The sequence below is a fragment of the Pithys albifrons genome, chromosome 3 (genome assembly GCF_047495875.1).
Source record: "Pithys albifrons albifrons isolate INPA30051 chromosome 3, PitAlb_v1, whole genome shotgun sequence".
NCBI lineage: Eukaryota > Metazoa > Chordata > Aves > Passeriformes > Thamnophilidae > Pithys > Pithys albifrons.
The window spans coordinates 27575235-27594553 of record NC_092460.1 but is presented as its reverse complement, the minus strand read 5'-3'; the positions used below and the strand labels follow the sequence as shown (position 1 = coordinate 27594553).

The 19319-nt window shown below is 45.0% G+C and overlaps 2 protein-coding genes across 2 annotated transcripts in view; one reads left to right on the top strand and one right to left on the bottom strand.

Moving 5' to 3' along the window:
* The window catches only part of LOC139669555 (uncharacterized), a 22405-nt gene extending 4317 nt beyond the window's left edge, over positions 1–18088 (top strand). Inside the window, exons 4-11 of the mRNA XM_071550057.1 lie at positions 25–253; positions 1016–1377; positions 2371–2512; positions 3662–3894; positions 5474–5637; positions 6342–6591; positions 7414–14634; positions 16138–18088. Coding sequence (XP_071406158.1) covers positions 25–253; positions 1016–1377; positions 2371–2512; positions 3662–3894; positions 5474–5637; positions 6342–6591; positions 7414–7620 — 1587 coding nt within the window. The 3' untranslated portion in view covers positions 7621–14634; positions 16138–18088. The remainder of the gene's footprint in view (positions 1–24; positions 254–1015; positions 1378–2370; positions 2513–3661; positions 3895–5473; positions 5638–6341; positions 6592–7413; positions 14635–16137) is intronic.
* Positions 10154–19319, bottom strand: ADCK2 (aarF domain containing kinase 2). The gene is made up of 8 exons (XM_071551141.1): positions 18336–19319; positions 17487–17633; positions 16350–16478; positions 15634–15729; positions 13451–13702; positions 12522–12650; positions 12352–12405; positions 10154–11149 (listed from the first exon to the last, which is right to left on the bottom strand). The coding sequence occupies exons 1-8, from the start codon at positions 19287–19289 to the stop codon at positions 11006–11008; spliced, it is 1905 nt and encodes a 634-aa protein (XP_071407242.1). The 5' UTR covers positions 19290–19319; the 3' UTR covers positions 10154–11005.

Here is a 19319-nt window from a genome sequence, read left to right as displayed (position 1 = left end):
AAACCACATGTTTTACTCTTGTAGGGCTCCAGGGAACGCTTTTTAATTGAGTTTGACAAGAGTTGTGCTTGGAAAGGCAAGGTACAGCTCCGCCTGCAGGAAACGCCTCTCTATGACATTCTGCACTACGAGGATGCCGGGAAGCAGCGTCTGGCTCCAGGAGACAGGGTCTTGGCACCATGGGAGGCTGCAGCCGAACGTTTTGGCCCCGGCACTGTGCTCAGGGTTGTGGAGAACAAGGAGGCGCGTTTAGGTACGAGGTGATTTGGTTTTCTTAGTGGTGCTGGACTTGCCGCAGGTGCTGGTCACTGTACAGGAAAGGGAATGGTCCCTGTCACCGAAAATCCACCACCTGCTGCTTGGGTTCTCTTCACTCTCCGTTTGTTGTTGGCACTGAAAAGCCGGTTCTTTTTTCAGTGTCAGAATTAACGCAGCTTTGAGAGTTTGTGTTTGCTTTGTTCTGGGAGTGAAAACTTCCTGAGAAGTTGGGGGCTGGGGGTGGCATCCTCTCAGCACAGAGCAAAAATTGTTCTTGACCCTCATGAGTATTCACCTGACTGTCTGTTAGTTTAGTTTCCAGCTATTTCAGGGTAAAATCCCACCTCACTGTGACAGGGGAGAATTTTGCTATCTCCTGTCTTCTCATAGGAAGTTCAAAAGAAGGTCAAATTTTAAACCTATAAAAAAAGAAGTCATGAAAGTTGTTACAAAATGGTCTAAAACACAAGTCATTACTTTTACCTCCAGCTTTCTAGGAGACAAATCACAGAGAGTGACAGGCTGCTAATACATTATTTGCCTTTTTGGTTTTGTTTTTAATATGCTCAGCACACAACAGAAGTGGAGTGCTTGTGAATTTCTGGAATGGGCAGACTAAGGAGGTGTCTCCTGACCAAGCTCTGCGGATTCCTCTGCCCTTAAGTGAACGCATCATCCTAGAACTGCAGATGCCTTTGGCAGCCAGGCAGATGGTGGGAGATTCAAGCTTGGATTACCCATACATTGTGACACCAAGTTGTAGAGCCTCAGGCCACTACAGACACAGTCACTCAGACCTGGACTGCTTGCCGGGGGGGTCTGTATTCCACTCATCCATGTACTAAGTGCAGCTGGGGATGTATCCCAGCCTGGGAACCCACATGTCCTACAGGGTGCAAAGTGCAGCAGGAAAATGCCTTCATCCCAGGAACAAGGTTGACTGAAGAAGAGCTCAGCAAGAAAATTGAAGAGGAACTGTCTGAATTGAGAATTACATCTTCAAAAAGTGTTTCCAGAGAGGAAGAGGAAAAGGAAGAGACAAGACTGGAGACAGCAAATGTTCAAAAATATGTTTGGTCTTGTTTAGAAGACGACAATGACATTATAGAACCTGAGAAGGTAAAAAGTGCTTCACTCTGAATCTTCTGTCAATATGTGGTCTGCTATTTTTATAAGTATCTGCTGTTACCTCAAGTTTACTGCTCTTGGTATCAAAAAATTGCTAGAGGTTTTAGGCCTGGCTTTTATATGTGCCTGTTCAGTTCTGGGCCCCTCAGTTCAGGAAAGATGTTGAGATGCTGGACCAGGTCCAGAGAAGAGCAACAAGGCTGGTGAAGGGACTGGAGCACAAGTCCGATAGGGAGAGGCTGAGGGAGCTGGGGTTGTTTAGCCTGGAGAAGAGGAGGCTCAGGGGTGACCTCAGCACTGTCTATAACTACCTGAAGGAAAGCTGGTCTCTTCTCCCAGGCACTCAGCAATAGGACAAGGGGGCACGGGCTCAAGCTCTGCCAGGAGAAATTTAAGTTGGATATCAGAAAAAATATTCTTTCCAGAGAGAGTAATCAGGCATTGGAATGGGCTGCCCAGAGAGGTGGTGGATTCACCATCCCTGGAGGTTTTTAAACTGAGATTGGACATGGCACTGAGTGCCATGATCTGGTAAATGGACTGGAGTTGGACCAAGGGTTGGACTTGATGATCTTGGAGGTCTTTTCCAACCCAATCGATTCTGTGATTCTATGAATGGAGAGACTTTACACTGTCTTCCTGATCCTTTAACCGGGGAAAGAGTTATAAGCTATCATTGTCCCTGGCTAGAGGAGGCTTCTAGAGTCTCCTGAGGCCTGATCTGTTTTGTTCCAGTTTGAACTCTTCCAGGCAGAAGTACTGCCAGTTTTAGGTAATTTGGAGATGTAGAAAGCCCCACAAAGTGATCAGAGATTACTCTGTCTAAGAGTTGTTTCTTTAGTAAAGAACTCCCCCAGAGTTTGTGGGGGTTTGTTTTCTTAAACTTCAGTTACAACTTAGCATCTTATGCTGTAAGTTCATGAAACTAACGTATTCTTTTCCTTATCAGGTCTGGATTATGAATGCATTTCTTGTTATTTCTAGGGTCCTCAGAGAGAGCTGGCACATGCTGTGGTTGATACCACTGTCAACACAGACAGCTGGTTACTGGAGACAGATCACAAGAAGGAACCAGAGAGCAGGCAGCAGGATGCTGACACAGGCGCTGATTTTAAAGAGGAACACGGTATTGAAACTGTAGCTCTTCTACCCACTTGCCACACAATATCAGTGCAGTATTTCATCATGTCTAAGATCTGTTACCATAATTCCTGATGCTTCTGAAGAAAATGCCGTAATGCAATGCTGTGACTATGACCATTAGTATGCAGTATCTTTATATGTAGGTTTTAATAGTGCTGTGGCTTCAGAAGTTGTTCATTCTGTAAAAGAATTTCCAGATGGAAATCGGAGGTTTTTTAGCTTTTACAGCTACTGCAGTAGCAGCTTTTGAGTTTTCTTAACCTTTATCGTAACGCTCAGTGCAAATACTATTTATTATAAAATTTCCTTAATTTAAAAATTCATCTGTATCTGTGGCATTAACTATTATTGTCTACAGAAATAATATTTCACTAGGACTGTTCTGCAGGACACTCTTCTTGCTGAAAATTACTTCTTTATAGTGTCACTAAGTAAATTTTTGTTCCCTTAATATCCAAAAGGGTCTGGATCACAATTTTCATAATTTTGTTGCTGTTCTCATTTTTAGTTTTGTGACAATTGCAGCCATTTAAGAGAGGATTCTGAAAGCCTAAAGCTTTCTCTGTTATTGCTTTGTGACACTGCTGGTAGAGGGAGAATGAAAAGTCACACATTTTCTCCCAGGTGCTGTTCCTGAATCGTTCCAAGCAACAGCTGCCACTCAGGTCTGCTCTGTCTTTGGCAGAAAGGTGTGAGCAAACTCTACTCATCTTCTCAGTTGCTCAAAAACTGTGTTAGCACAGTGTTGTACCCAAGCTAATGTCTCCTGTCTCTCAGCAGGCTGTATAGCTCAAGCTTTGCCCTATCAAGGGTTTTATCATTTTCACTTGTCTCAGAGCAGCTCATGTCTGTCTGTGAAACAGCACGTAAACAATCCCTTTGCCTGAGTAGCTGTAAATACAGTCAGCAATCTTGTGTTACCAGGCAAAACTCTTCCCTGATTGCAATGGCAAGCTTGCTTCTGGAAAACTGGGACCTGTTTTGTGAAGACTAAAAAACATCCCTCATAGGAAAATGTTATAAAAGTCTTGCTTGAATATATTTCATGTGTCAAGACCTTTTGTTCTTTTAAATTGCTTTCTTTTTATAAGCTTCCTATAATCTCCTATCTTTGCCCTAATTTATTTGCAAGGTCTTTTTGAGTCCAGAGTGGCAGAAGCTCCAGTGCAGCATCCCCAAAGGAGCCCTTCCCTGAGAACCAGTGCTTTGGTTCCCTTCAGGTGCCAAAGCTTCTTTGACCAAGTGAATCAATCGCTGGAGAAAGACAGCCTGACCATCAAATCAGCTCTACGTGTGCAAAGACCACATGTGCTGGCTAGGAAATCCACAAAATTTCTACATCTTTTAAAAGACAAAAGCATTAAAGTAAGTATTCAGTCCAAACCAGATTTAGCTCTTAGGATCAGGAGATTTGTTTATATCATGTGAGAATGTACTTTGATCTCTTGCAAAGGTTTTTGCTGCAGCAAAAATTATGCCTATGTAGAATAATAGTTGTGCATAAATAGAAACTTAAGGATTCCACTGGGGATGTGTTGTACAGGGCAGGACACTTCTGGTATTTTTACTCAGCATTTTTGATAGAGTTTTTTTAATTTTAGATCTGATCTTTTCTAAATAAAACTCTCAGCCAGCTCTACTAGACAGAAAAAAACCCCCTCCTTTTACAGATAGTGAAAGCAAAAAAGAGAAATTCTAGATAGTCAGCTGAATCCCATAGCAAAGAGTGCATGTCAGGGCTGAGGTGGAACTGTGTCTCCTAATCCTTAGGCCAGTACTTTACTTGCTGGAAAACACCACTTGTTCACCTCCCACCTACAAAACACCTTTGATTCTCTCTTTGATCTCTCCCTCTGTATGTCATTAAACACAAACACCCACAAGGTACATTTTTTTTGCAAAGAATACCAATTCACTAGAGAACAAAGCTGTTTACAGCCCCTGGGAAGCCATACAGATCAATGTGTTAAGAGAAACCAGTCAAAATGCTACATGAGACTGGCAGGATCTTGTTCTAAGGTCCTGTAGTGTTTTCCAGCTTGTGATGTTAGAGTTATCCACAGGAAAGCACTGGAAAGGAGGCAGAGGAGCAGAGGAGCAGCTTCTGTTTGCAGAGGAGCAGCTAACAGCAGGAACATGCTAATTCCAGCTGGGAATAGGAGTAAGGGGAAGAAAATATTTTGTGCAAACACTATTCCAGCCTCAAACACCTCTAGGAATGTAAACTTGAATGCATGTCTAAAGTTTTCATGATGTCTCCTTGATCCTTCCCTCATACACAGCAGTGTCACGAGTACAGAAGAAAGAAATATTTCACTCTGGCTGTGAAAAGAAGCCTTGTGGGTGCTCCTGCATTTCTACACAGCATAGTGCATTTAAAAACACAAATTAGCAACACTGCCCAGCACTGAAATGCAGCTACTACTGAAGAAAACATGCTTGAGCACAGGTTGAAATCTCAGACAACAGGAGATGAAGAGTTGTTGCACCTGCAGAGAACTTGGGGAATAGTTTGTGTTTGGCCAGAGGGGGGCAGGTATTTCTCTCTCTAATAAAATCTAGTAAGGAATATGTAAAATGTTTTGTGGTCAGAACATGGATTTTCCATACAATACTAAAGCTGACACGAAGATTGGGCAGTTTTAAGCATTGGTTCAACACCAGAAGAACCAGAACAGCAGAATCTACTGACCTATGGAGAATTCTTAAAATTGGATTATCAGGCAGCCCTGTGGTGGTTAAGCCTCATGTTTTCTATAGGTTTTAGCATCATCCTCAGTGTTTTCATGGGTGGAAAGCAACACTTCAGTATTCATTATCCAATGTAGCTTCTAGACCTCAAGATTAACATTAGAACTAAGCTGTTCTAGTTTTATATATTTACAGTTTGAATTAGAAAAATATACTGATAGGATTAAGGGGTTTTGTTTTTTTTTTCTCTTAGAAATCAATCCTTAATGGTGCATTTCAAGAGAGAGGGAAAGAGATGGATTTTGACAGAGCCAAGATTGAACACAAAAGGTGGCAAGAGGAACAGAGGCAGCTGAAGAGGGAGCAGCAGCAAAAGGCCGACGGCATCCGGTGCCAGCTGCGCAGGGACAGCCAGAGGTGATGCCTAGATAGTAACTGCTTTTTGTGGTAAATGCTGGAAGATTGGTAACATCGACTCCCTGGTACCTCTCCCTGGTACTCCCACATTGTGCTTTATGCCAGACTCTGCAGAGGGGTCCCAGTAGTTCACTAATGGGAATAAAGTTGATGCTTGAGGTGTGGGGGAACAGGTACACATGGGCCCTGTAGCCTTTAGCGTTACCTCCAAGGGCAGATTCCCTTCCATCTTGTTCTCAGACCAAAGGTCCTTTTGCCTCTCAAATCCTTGCCCTCTGCCCCTGGCCCCGGAGCCCACTTAAGCTTAGCAGGACCCTACATTACCCCCATGACCCACTTCCTGCCTTGTCTGTTGCCCCAGTGGTTCCACCACCAGCACACAAACCCTGTCTGGATCAGTCCTACAGCCCTGTCCACACAATGCATTCCCTTTATTCCTGGCCTTCAGGGCCAACAACACTTGGCCACACCAGGTTATGCAGTCAGAGGACAGATGACTGCAGTTAGCTGACATCAGGCACCAGCCCATCTGGGGGTTTTGCTACCTCTGTTTTGGACACAGGTTTAACACTCATAACCTAGCAAAGAGTCCTGGAATATTAACTGAGCACACATTGCCAGAATATCTGCTTTCTGTCTTATGCACTGTCTTTTTTATTGCTCTGTCTTTATGAGAAATTTGAGAAATTTTGTTTTGGAAACAGGCAACGATTGCGTCAGAGAACATTGCAAGGGCTGGAGAAACAGCTGGAGCACAAAAAGAGAGCTTTGCAGCACATGGCACTGCTCCAGGCTTCTGGGGCTGAAAGGAGCAGGAAGGAATCCTTCTCTCAAGAGGAGGAGAAGAGGAAGGCAGGTCAGAGGCTTCAGTTCTTAAAGACACAGCATTTGCAGAGAGAGAAATTGCAGGCAGAATGCAGTGAAAGGAGCTTTGAACACGAGAAAGAAAGGCTGGTAAGGGCAATTCCAGAAATTACTTTCCCTTCTGCATGTTTCCAGCAGTGGCACCATCTGGAGTAATTGTCTTTCACCTATGTTATATCCAATATAACTACCTCATTTAGAGATTAAAAAAGGGTAACATTTTTTTGACGTGTATAAAGATGAAAGATGGGAAGTAAAATTCTCTGTCTCTGCCATAAAAGGAGTCTTCGTGCAAAGAATGAATTTCTGTAGATTATGCCCATTTCTGACTTCTACCAGGAACAATCATCAAATCATAGTATGATTTGGTTTGGAAGGGACCTTAAAGGTCATATAGTTCCAAATCCCTTACCATGGGCAGGGACATCTTTCACTAGACCAGGCTGCTGAAAACCCTGCCCAGCCTGGCCTTGAACACTTCCAGGGATGGGGCATCTGTAAGTTTTTTGGGCAACCTGTTCCATGTTCACCACCCTTAGAGCAAAGAATTTCTTCCTAATATCTAATCTGAACTTCCTTTCTGTTTAAAGCCATTCCCCCTTGTCCTATCACTACATGCCCTTGTAAAAAGTCCCTCTCCAGCTCTCTTGAAGCCCCTTTAGGCACTGGAAGGTGCTGTAAGGTCTCCTCAGAGCCTTCTCTTCTCCAGGTTGAACAACCCAAATTTTCTCAGCCTGGCTCCATAGTGGAGATGCTCCAGCCCTCTGGGCATCTTCCTGACCCTCCTCTGGATTTGCTCCAGCAGGTCCATGCCCTTCTTATGTTGAGGGCTGCAGAGCTGGACACAGATGAAAACTGAGGATGAAATCTAGCATAAAAGCTGACTGTACCATTGTAAATATCTTTATGTAGGAGTTTCTGAGAAGCAGAATGCAGTCACGGCAGGAAATGTTGGAACAAGAATCACGGGAGCAGGACAAGCAACAAAACCAGCACCATGCTGCCAAAGTGAGAGTGTTCCAGAGCAGAGACCGTTTGCATCATAAGATGGAAAAAGACCTCCAACAGTACCTGAGAGAACAGAACCTTTTGCTGCTCTGGGCATCCCTGCTAGCATAAGGCAGCTGCAGAGGCGGTCAGCAGGTCACAGGTCTGTATCTTCTAGGTGTGGCTCAGTGTGCCAGAGCACAGTTGTGACAAGTGGAATTATGATTACTGGAGAGGTCTTTAATCTCCCTTTCATTGCAGCCAGAGTGCACTTCCACTGCTCTTTCCTTTACGTGCCTTTCTTTTTGGAGTTACTATTCTAGTTCACCAGCCTGGGCCTCAGGTAAGTGTAGATCTTCTACAGTCAGGGCTGAGGTACTGCTTGGAATATGTAGGTCACTCCCTTGGAGAAGGAATGACTTACAGAAGCCCAAAATACAAAGGTTTTTTTTTATGACAAGCCTCTCTTTCTAGGCCCTGTAATGACAAAAATGTCTGATCTCTGGAGAAAAATGTCTGATCTCTTTGGAGAATCACCAAACCCAATGGTGGGCTTAGGTTTCTGTTTTGCCTACAGTCTCACTGGCAGGCTGGCAGACTCCAAAGCAGGTCAGAAAGGTACTCAGATGTCTTTTCAGGTAAGGCCCTTGGTTAAAAGAAACACACCTTTTGTTCTCTGTGAATAAATGAGGAGAATGCTACAGAAGCCAAATGAATTGGTAAATTGACGGTTAACAAATGGTGTAAGAACCCAGGATAGCCAGTAGTGTAACAGCAGGAGAAGAGTTCCCCACTCAGGCTGTAGGGTAAAACACAGTTACCACCTGGAGCCCATTAAGCAACTTGCTCAGGACTCCACTGATTTTTTGTGTGATTGACTTCCCTTGGTGAAACGTAGGGTCATCCACTCCTGTGGACAAGCCACTGGCTTCTCCCCACCCCTGAGAGGATACAGCAGGGCACATCTAGAGGCAGTTTTCTGCATCAGGAGAGTTTTTTCAATGCATTGTACTCTGATGAGTGGAGGAACCTTCTTTCACAAGAGGAGGAGGTAATGCTTGTCACATCCTGAAGTCCCTCTTCCTCATATCATCAGAGGTGCAAAATACAGTGGCTGTGTCACAGGGAATAATGCTATTATCAGCTCTGGGTAACCAGAAATGTGCTCTTTTCAGATGGGTATTTAGGAAAGGAGAATGGACATTGCACAATTTATTTGCTGTAACACTCAGAGGTATACGTAAATATATTCTTATTTTACACAGAATTGTACTAAAATAAATAGAATATATATGTACTACCTTGTTTCAAGTAATGCCAAGAACCAAACTAGATACAAAATTTAAATGTTGTTGCCTGACATTGTGTACAGTTAGAAACATGTTACACATTTTGTGCCACACTGCTCAACAAAAATTGAGTGTAAAAAAAAAAGTATGCCTTTTAAAACAATACAGCACCAGTGATAATAGCAGTTTCTAAAAAAAAAGATTAAGAAAACTTGTAAAAAGGAGGTGTTTTGAAATCCTGCCAGCAGTTTCTTAGCAATAAGTCTCAGACTGCATTCTTTTAGGGATAATGGAGAGCCTGTGCCTTCAGTTTTCCCTAAAAAGACAAAGTTAAGTCTCTCATCCAGATGTTTACAAACTATTCTGAAGCCTTATTGGCTGAAAGGGGTACTTTTAAACTTCAGGATCTATCATATGCATGAGCCATCTTCAGATTTTCCTTTTAAAAAGGAAAAAGAAGAATGAGCCTAAATGTAAGGCAAAGGCTTTGACATTTTGTTTGTTTAACTTAAAGTCTGAAAAAATAATTTGCTACATATTATAAAACACTTGGTTTACACTCTGTTTAGCCTTTGGAAAAGTTGGCTGGAATTTGCTCAGCAGGAACACTGGCTAGTTGTGCCCAAGACCTGCATAACTGATGGTGAGGCCCCGGCAGAGAGCTGTGCCTGGCACCTTTATCCCACGCTAGGTGGAAAGGGAAGGGCAACTGGGTGCTGGCAGCATATGGAGATTTTCTTTAATGTAATGCATTGGGGTTCCTTGCTTTGCTTTTTGTTTGAGCTCTCTTCCGCATAAAATCATGGGGTAGTCAGGATGGTTTGCCTACTAATGACTTAGGTCTAACAAGACTTAGAGAAACAAGCTTAAAGCTTAAAAGATATTAAACTCTACTGCTGCTTTTATCCTTAAGCACTTGGAAATGGAATATGCAGTGATTAAAGGAAAGTACGTGAAATATATTGAGCTGAATCTAAACTTATTTTTCAGACTTCATTTATAGGCCATTAACCTTTACTTTATAATCACCATAAGCCAGCAGATTGTCTGCTTTTGTACTTTCTCTTCATTGCTTAACCACCTGAGAACAGACCACTGCAGAGAGCCTGTGCTAGTGCTATTTCACATACAGTATATCTGGGAATATATTTAGTATCACAGTATTTCCAATCATTCATAGACTGTATTTCTCACTATTAAAATGCAGCCATAAAATAATTTTAATACTCCTATTGAAATAACTGACTGTAAATGCCACATATAATCTAGCTCTTTGGCTGCTTTTATTCAATTTTAAACATTCACAACATGTTTTTGATCCATTAGGAAAATGCTTCGACTCCTTGTTTTGCAAACTACTGGAAACAAACCCCAAGAATATGCATATCAGTTAAGGTTTTGAGTTAAGTAGGGTGAGATTAGCATGGGGGAGGGCAGTAGAGGGAAGCACACAGAGGAAAAAATTCGACCATTAAACTTTAGAAACAGAAAAATTAAGACCAGCACAAATATTCCCATAAGTTGTTTTTTATTATCGAATTAGGTTTTTCTGCCTAGGCAAATACTTTATTATGCTGTTTATATTCCAGACTTCCATAATAATGTGCTAGAGTACAGAAGTTTGGAAAAAAATAAAAATGAGTGGTCTGTTTTTATCATCCAAAATGAGTAAGAACAGACTGTTACATGCAGGATCTTGGGACGCTTCTACAATAAAAGCAGAAGTTAAAAGTACAAAAGACAAACAGGTTTATTGGCTTTTTTCAGCCTAAATGTGTTGCTTAGGTCATGTTAGAACATCATTTCTCATACCACAGTGACCGGTAAGTCAGTAAATTAACCTTAAATATTTAACCTGATATATTTCAAAACAGCCTTGATCAATGTTCATCTTTTTGAAGACTTTTAGACAAGTAAGACTGCTTTTCTTACCAGGCTGCAGTCATCTTGTGCACCTAAACGACGTATGTCAGTTTAAAAACTACCAGAGCACATTAGCTCTTATTGTGCAATGAGTCAGAAATGTCCAATTGTGCAAAGTCTTCCTGGTTTCTGGAACAGACCTTCTGATCAGCCCATGTCTGGTGCTCGGCTGAAACGATGGAAGGCAACATTAATGGAGAGTAACCACTGCAGAGCACGTCCCCAGGGCACACGTGACTTCTCACCTTCAGCCAGCCAGGTAAGAGCTCACTCACTCACAGTGAGAGGCCAGCAGCCACAAGAGTCTATTTGAGGACAGAAGCTGCAGTTTTGATGAGCAGTGGTTTAGCTGCCTCTAGGATGTCCAGTTCAGGGTCCAGGGAACGACCTAATCCTTCCAGAACCATGATGGCAAAGATGATGGAAGCAAAATTGCTCTCGAGCTTCACCTAGAACCACAAGAGACTAAATGGACTCGGTGGATCTTATTTTCTTCTGTACCCATTCAACCAAGGTACCAGCTCTGGCTAAGCTGAGAGAGAAGGGGAAGAGGCTGGTGAAAGCAAATGCACACCTGAAACTACAATGCAACTCCACCAGCTGGAGTTTCAGAACTCACTGAAATCCAGCAGCAGGTCCCAACATAAGGTGGCAGTTTCAGGTGAATGCCCTACAGAAACTCAGTTTGTTTTTCAGTTCCAAGAAGGGGAATGGATTTTTTTTTCTTCCATACAATAGCAAGATCTTAGAAGCGCTCACCATTGCTGTAGTAGTATCCAGCATACTTGAACGTATGCACTGGTGTAAGGGGCAGCTCACCTGAATGACCATGAAAGACCCACAGGTCACAGAGTAAATTATTCTCTGTTCTGTATGTGAACAAACTACTCCCCAGCTCCTATTCAGACACCAGGATTATTTCAAGGCATACCGGGGCACTAAGAATTCATGAAGTTGGGAGAACTTGCTTCTTGAAGCCTTATATTACATTTCATTTTATTAGAAACCTGCTTAGTGAAGTTTAATGACAAAAACTGCTGAGTGAGGAATGTTTAGAGGGACCTTTTGCAGACTGAGCAGCACTGTGGCTGACAACCTTTTCATCTTCTCTAGTTCAGGCCACCGTAACTCTGCTGATTTCCAAAGCTGTTCACAACTCTGGAAACTTGTTCCCCAAATAATCAGTTATAAGGAGGTATCTTGGTTCTGTGAGCAACTTCTCACTTTTGAGCCCTCTAACAAAGCAGCAAAATGGCCTGGTGCTGTTATATAACCCCATATCAAGAAAGAAGTCCAGGGAAGAAAACATGCAATGATGTAAAGTGGAATATATATTAGATTGCATTTTCTGCTTCTAAGAGACTACAAAAAAGACAGGAAAAACTATGTGTTACAAAAATATTCCTTTTAGTAAACAATATCAGCCAATAATTGCAGTATTATGACCAAAAAAACCTAACAAAACAGACATACTGAGAAACATGCTGACAAACAGCATGCCTGCAACACTTGGTTGCATTCCTGCAGTTCCTCTTATAGTAGTTCATTTCAGAAATCAGTCCCCCTCCCTGTTAGCCCTTCATATTCCCAGTAGTTCTCCCTCCCCAGATAAACTTCCAGCTATCAAAGGCAGACAGTGATAGGACCTCACCTTATGGGTCATCAATAGTTTGAAGACATTCGAGAGGAGATTTGCCACCTGAAGCTGGAATACAAAACGAGAAGGTAACAACTGATCACAAGTGCCTTTTGTTTCAGTTTTTAGTGCCAAGTTGCACTGACTTGCAGGGAAGTGAAGAAGGAGACACAGTGAACACTTGCCTTTCCCAGGGCAATGGTGTTCCCCCGGACCTTGGTCACCAGTTCTGCCATCTCAGCCTTGAACCGCTCGATGTCCTGGCACTGGTTAGCACGGGCGTGATGGAGGATCAGCTCTGCCACTCTCTCCCCCTGAGAAACAAGTTGAAAAGGAGAATCAGAACTTGATCACTGGTGGCTTGCAATGGATGTTTGTGGTTCTTGCTTAGTAGCTGAGAAGTACACCTGGCAGCACAGGATGGGCCTGAATACATAGTTTAGCATAGATTCTTTGGCTTGCCTCGGCAGATTAAACAGACTAAGACAAAATGTGTTCCCCTTGAGACATGCTGGTGAGCCATTCAACTTGCAGTGGAGAAAAAGCAATGAGCACTGATGCTTGTTCTCAGAATGAAGAGGAGACAACAGAGGATAGAGTAGTTCTTATACACAGCAGCCTGCCCTCTGAGTCAGACCCTTCACCTGTTTTACCTGCTCTTCTCTACAGATGCTGACACACAAGAGCAAAATGGAGGAAGGTATATGGGCTTTCCAGCAGCAAGGCTGCAGAAGGGAACACATGTGGAAGATTGAGATGTTAATCCATTTGCTCCTTTTCTCTAGCAAAACCTGACAGATTCTGCAACAGTCTCAAATGCAAGTGGCTCCCAGGCAGTCCTAACTTGCAGCAGAAGCACTCCTAACCAGGGAGTGGCAGCCATTGCTTCCCATTTAGCAGCTTCTGTTTCCTGGGCCACTGAAATTGCTCCACTCTGGCAGCCTCCTTGCTGTAGCTGGACATCTTATCCCTGTGTTTGGTATAGCTTCCCCACTAGCAAGTCTCCTTGTCCCTTTTAGGGAAGATTTTAAGGGGAGATAGAGAGAAAACTCTCAGTTTGGTCATCAGACTCTCCAGCCATCTCCCTTCCCCAGCCCTGTGACAGAGGCCTCACCTGTCCCTGGACCACAGCTGTGAAAACCGCCCGGAAGTTCTGCATGTCAGCGCTCTGCAGCTCTGCCACGATCCCTGCATCCAGCAGCACCAGGCACAGTGGCCGCAGGGGCGGCTGCACTTCCACCACCAGCGTGTCGCACAGGTCCACCAGGGCCGTCTGCTCCCTGCAGCCAGGGCTGAGACAGGCTGTGCCCTGCACCAGGATGTTCCCAGGGTGCAGGTCAGCATGGACAAAGTTGTCAACGAAGACCTAGAGGATGAGTAAGTCTTAGAGCAGCTCATTCCAACCAAACCTGCCCACGCCAAAACTCCCAAGCAAATAAGAGGTTTGCTTCTGGCCTGTTTGCCATCATCCCTAAAGATGGTGCATTACCCTGGGCAGCACCACAGCACGGGGCTTCTGCTGGAGACCAGCTGTGCTGACATGGCAGGGAGTCAGCACAGCTGTGTGAAGCAATCCAGAGTGTTTGCTAGAGGTCAGGTAGGACAGCCAGGAATCCCAGCAGGGAATGGTAGTGCTCTTTGGTAACTAACTGTAGACTGGGAGCACACTGGTGGGCCTTAGCAAAGCGAAATATAGTCAGAATAGGCCATTTGCCATTCAGGGACAAGGATTGTAATAAATGGTTCTTTGTCTAGTCCAGGACATCAACCCACCTTAAAACTGTATTGGAAAGTAAATAAGTTAACAGGAAACAAATGTACATAGCCCTTCTCTGACTCTGCCAGCAGCTGGCACCAGAAAGGACTGGCAAAGAGGGCAAGCACAAAACAGCACTTTCCCACTAAACCTCCAGGCCATCTGGGACTGCAGAACTTCCTGCCCCAAGCTGGTTATCTGTGTATTTCATGGATTTCTCCATGAATTTGTCCAACTGCCATGTAAATAATTAGAGCTGTGTGAAAAAATATTTTTTTAGGTGTTGTCTGAAAAAAAGACCTCTGCTAATATTCACTCTTGTGTACTCATGACTGCATTTATCTCTGTCATAAGCTATTAATTTCTCTCCTTTCCAGAGTTAAGAGTCCAAATGATTTCACTATTCCAGTATGGAAGCCATTCCACACCAGTAATCACCCTGTCTGCCTTCCTCTGCACCTCTTCTAGTTCTATTACAGCCCTTGAACTGGAGGATCTTGGACAGCAAGGCACTAGAACTGCACAGCGTACTCAAGAAAAAGGTATTTTACTTACAGACAGAATGTTGTTTCTTTGCTCTTTTAATTCTTTTCTACTCCTAAAATTTGAAACCAATGTTAGCGTAAAACTATTCTAGTTCCACCATTGCTTTTCTGAGTAGTGAAAGCTATTTCAGAGCCAGTCATACTCCATGGAGTCAGAACTGGAGGCTTGCCATCACCCTAGCACACTGCTGCAGTTATCAGCTGCATTTCATCTGACACGTACAGCCCACTCAGTACTGTCAGGATCTTATGCAGCTCTTCTCTGCTAGTTCTCATGGCTCCTCACAAGGCAATTGTATCACCCTCTCAGCACTCCTTTTCAGATCCTTTGTGATTATTTCAGCTACAGAACTAGACAGCCAGAAGCTGAATCTGGCCAGGTTTGTTCTCTTTATTCTGTGCTTACTTCTTCCTTACAAAAAGGCAGCTTTAGAGGAGTTGATAAATGAAGAAATTAGCTATTGCTGTTTTCTCCGAGTTGCATCCAGAGTCTCTGGAGAGCACATATTTGCTAATTGTGTTGCACTATACAGAACTTGGGCAATATGTGAATATTCATTAGATGGATTAGTGGTTTCCTAAGCAATGCACTGACTGAGCTGCACAAGCTGGTCCTGCTGCATGCATGCAGATGGCCTGTCTGCAGTGGAAGAAGCTCCATGTCAGACTCTACAGCAGTGCTCTGTCTAGGCCAGGCTTTACTCAGACCTTGTGTGACACTGTACAGCAAGTACAGACTCTCACTCTGTCACTTCAGGAGCTGTGCTGTACCACAGTGCCCCAAGTCCTGGGTTACCACAAGATAGTCACTGGCATCCAGGGGCTGGCTCCAAAGGCACAATAGTGTCTTTGAGTTCATGTCCCCATGGACACGGGTATGGTTAGGAGACATGGGAAGCAAATGTGTTCTCTCTTTAGCCATACTGTCTTACTATCCCAACTGAATAACTTCTGCAGGAAAACAACCTTTATTTCCAGCCTTGGCCAAGTGCCTACCATCTTTAGCAGCATGTTCATGCCCATCTTTGCAAGTCTCTGCCGCAGCTCTGTGGCAATCTCTGCGTGCAGGTAGCGTGAAATAGGCTCACTCTCCTGAAATAAAGACAGAGCTGGAGTCAAACACACCCTCCGACACACCTTTATCTGGGTGCCAAGAGTTAAGGAAAGGTGATAAGTACCCTGGAAAGGACCTGCCAGATAGAGGCTATACCTAGTGTAATAGAGAACATGAGAGAAGCAAGGAGTTGTTCTTTGGAAGGAGGGAGAGTATTTCTGAGACAGAAGTACCTTGCCAGGACCACTTGCAGGAAAACTAAGGCTGAGAACAGCTTTGGTCCATGACTCAAACATCCACAAGGGAGCTAAGTCAAGCATCAGAAAGTTGTCATATTGCTGAGCTCCTTGCTTTGAACCCACCAGAGAGGGAAGTTGAAGCGTGGTGTTGGTTTACAAAGCAAAGGCAAGCAGTGGCTGAGATACTGTTGGTCTGCTTGGTTTCAGGATGGAGTTGTCTGCCACCTGTCTTCTGGGATGCACTGCTTACCAAGAAAAAGACTGGAAGAGACACCAAGGAAAGACACCAATTCTCCTTAAGCAAATAAGAGAAAAGCATCCTTCTGCCTCTGATCCCTTCTCAAAAAATAACTTCCTTGGCACGTTCTACTCAGGGCCATCTCACAGCTACCATCACTCCAAGACCCTGAAATTCTTACCTCAAACGTTTCCACTAGAACATCTGCCGTTACCAAAGGCCAGAGGGGAGTTGGAAACTTCACAAAATCGACATCTAGGAAATTTTGTCGGAAGCGCTCCAGATTTCTGGCTTCATAGCGCAAGTCGATCTCAAGGGAGAAACAGAGAAAGCAGGTTGGAAATTAGATTCAACGAGAATTAGATCTGCAGGATTCTGTGTTAAGGATAGGACTGTGCAGTGCAATACTCAATACCAACAAAAACTAGTCAGAAAGCCAAAATGAAAACAAAATCAGAGTGGTACTTCTTACATGCTTACAGCTACCTTGGTGGAAGAGTAGAGTAACAGACTGGGTAACAGATGGCCCACAACCCAGCACCTTTGAAATCTGGGTGCCTTAGTATAGCCATGGTGTCTCAAAATAGACCAAGACTCTGTTATATTTGAGGACACAAGATCCTGAAGCGAAGCCTGCTGTCCAGATAGCAAGGCAGGCAGAGTAGATGAACTGCAGCCCCAGCCTTGCTTACCAGAGAGGCAGCTACAGCAGGAAGAAGGAGCCTACCAGATTTCTCTTAACCCTCAGTCTTCAGCACATCCACCAGAAAGGCTCTTCAAACTGGTACTAAAGACCTTGAGTCAGATTTGGCTACAGTCAACAGTTTACAACATGGATTTACTGTGTAGTTTTTGCAATAGTAGAAAATAATTAAGGCTTTCAAAGGCTTGTTACAGACTTCAGACTCTGCAATCTAGACACAACAGTGAAATTAGCAGATAACAGTTCATTTTAGAGGAAACATAAGCCCAATCAAGCCTGTAGTGAAATCTTCCTAAGTTTGACTGTAGCAACATTTCAGGACTATGTCTTTAGGAAATGTGGATGAATCAGGCTGCTTTCAGAATGATTTTCAAAGTCTAAAAAGTATTTTTAAGTCTGCTAAAGATTGTTAAATTGTATCATTGCTTTGCTTTTTCACTTAGAGAGCATATAAGCTCTCCTAGAGCAACATTATGCAACTGATTAGAATAAAGAACAAGCCAGCCTTCATCTAACCCTTTAAAATGCAGCAGCATGAACAGAGTTAGAGCCAGCCAGTAGCAAGACAAAGGGCAGTTTTGTTTCAGTAAGTGGGGACTATGTCATGGCATGTACCTGCTGCATCATAAGCTTCTCAAACTCCTCCACAATCTCTGTCAAACTGAGCCACTTGAATCCAGGGAGAAGACCAATGATGCGGCTGCCCATCTTCATAAGAAACAGATCCATCTGGACTTGGTGGACCAACCCAGGGTGCAGGACCTACACAAGAATGAGCAGTGGCAAGATCAGCTCTCCACACACTCCATTGCAGTCAGCTCAAGTGATACATTCCAAACAGACAGAACTCAGCCTATTAGACTGGGAACCAACCAGCTTCCTAAGCTAGTCCCCAGAATTCATATTTTGCCATAGATTAAGTTGTAACCAAACATTTTGTAATTGTCAAATGGAATATGTCTGTGCTAGAGACTACAGTCTCACCCAATAACATTTTCCATCACTTTCAGGCTCCTGCCCTGTCCCTGACTAGTATTAGAAGCTGCTCAAATACAAGGTTTCTTTAAATATAACTTTGCTGGAAAGAACTTCTCCTCTGTTCGATTTCTTTATGTGAGCAGAGAAGGGGTTTCATTGTCTGGAAGGTGCAATGAAGCTTAATATTACTTTTAATGTAAACCGGGTCTTTGTAGGCATTCCTAGTACCCACATGCCATGTCAAACAGTGCCATAGGCAGCACAGGTACTCGAGCTCTCCAGGGGGGAAGAGCTGGGGCCACTGCAACTGTGGACTGCACCCGGCTGGAACAAAAGCACTGAGAAAGGACACCAAGGAAGACAGTATCCCTTCCCTAACTCTACCTGGCCCTAGCCAACTGCTCACCCCCATGGGAATTAAAATCTGTTTGACCCTACCCAGCACACTCTGTTTTCATACATTTGCTGTTCAGGTGTACAACTTACTTTAATGGCTACAGGCGTGAGATGTCTGGCTGATGAAGGATTTGCATTCAGGAGTGGTTTGGCCATCTGCTCCGTAAGGGACATCCTACTCATGGGACTTCTCTGGGAGCAGTCTGCTAGGCTCAGTTCCTCCCTGCTCCTCTCATCCCGTGTCTCCTTGTTCTTCCTCCTTCTCAGCCACTTGAGGAGGCCTCTAAAGCCTGACACTTCCCACGCTTCGAAAGCGGACCTGAACTCCGAGTGCTGCTCCAGCTGCTTGGCCCTGGAGCCGGCAATAGCAGCGAGGTCAGCATAGGCTCTATAGACCTGGGCGACGCAGCCGGAGCCGACGGGCTCCTGGCTTTGGAACTTGAGGATGCCCGCCCAGTCCTCACCGAAGGCCTTCCTTAGGAGCATATCGGTATGGCCCCACGGGTGCGGGGTCACCTCGACGTGCAGCTTGGAAAACTCATCGCAGAAGGCCTCCGAAAAGAGGTCCCTGCGGGTGCTGGCCCACTGGCCCAGCTTGACACAGGTGGGGCCGGCAGACTCGGCCGCCCTGCGCAGCAGCCGCAGCCACCGAGCGCCCATGCCGGGCCACAGCCGGCTCAGCGGGTAGAGCAGCAGCAGCGGCCCGAAGCGCAGCACCAGCCCGCAGGCGCGCACCGCCAGCCGCAGCACCAGCCCCAAGCGCCGCAGCAGCCCCCGGGGCGGCCGCTCCGCGCCGCGCTCGCCCGCCCACGCCGGGCCCCGCTGCCCCGGCCTCTCCTTCCAGCCGGGCACGGCGGGCACGGCCGCAGGCACGGCCAAGGCCACGGCGACCCAGCGCCTGGCGCGCAGCCCGGAGCGCCCCGCGGACGCCCGGCCAGGCAGCACCGCCCTGATCCTGGCCCCGGCGGCGCGCGGGAGGAGCGGGATGGGGATCGGGATGGGGATCGGGACCGGCAGCAGCCGCACGGCGCCGCCCGCCACCATCGCGCGCTCTGCCGCCACTACCGCGCGCGC

Coding starts and splice junctions, on each gene's coding strand:
- ADCK2 (XM_071551141.1), bottom strand. CDS start 19,289: ATGGTGGCGGGCGGCGCCGTGCGGCTGCTGCCGGTCCCGATCCCCATC. Junction 16,479..17,486: donor AGAAGCTTATGATGCAGCAG/GTACATGCCATG, acceptor TTCTCCCTTGAG/ATCGACTTGCGCTATGAAGC. Junction 13,703..15,633: donor TGAACATGCTGCTAAAGATG/GTAGGCACTTGG, acceptor CTCATCCTCTAG/GTCTTCGTTGACAACTTTGT.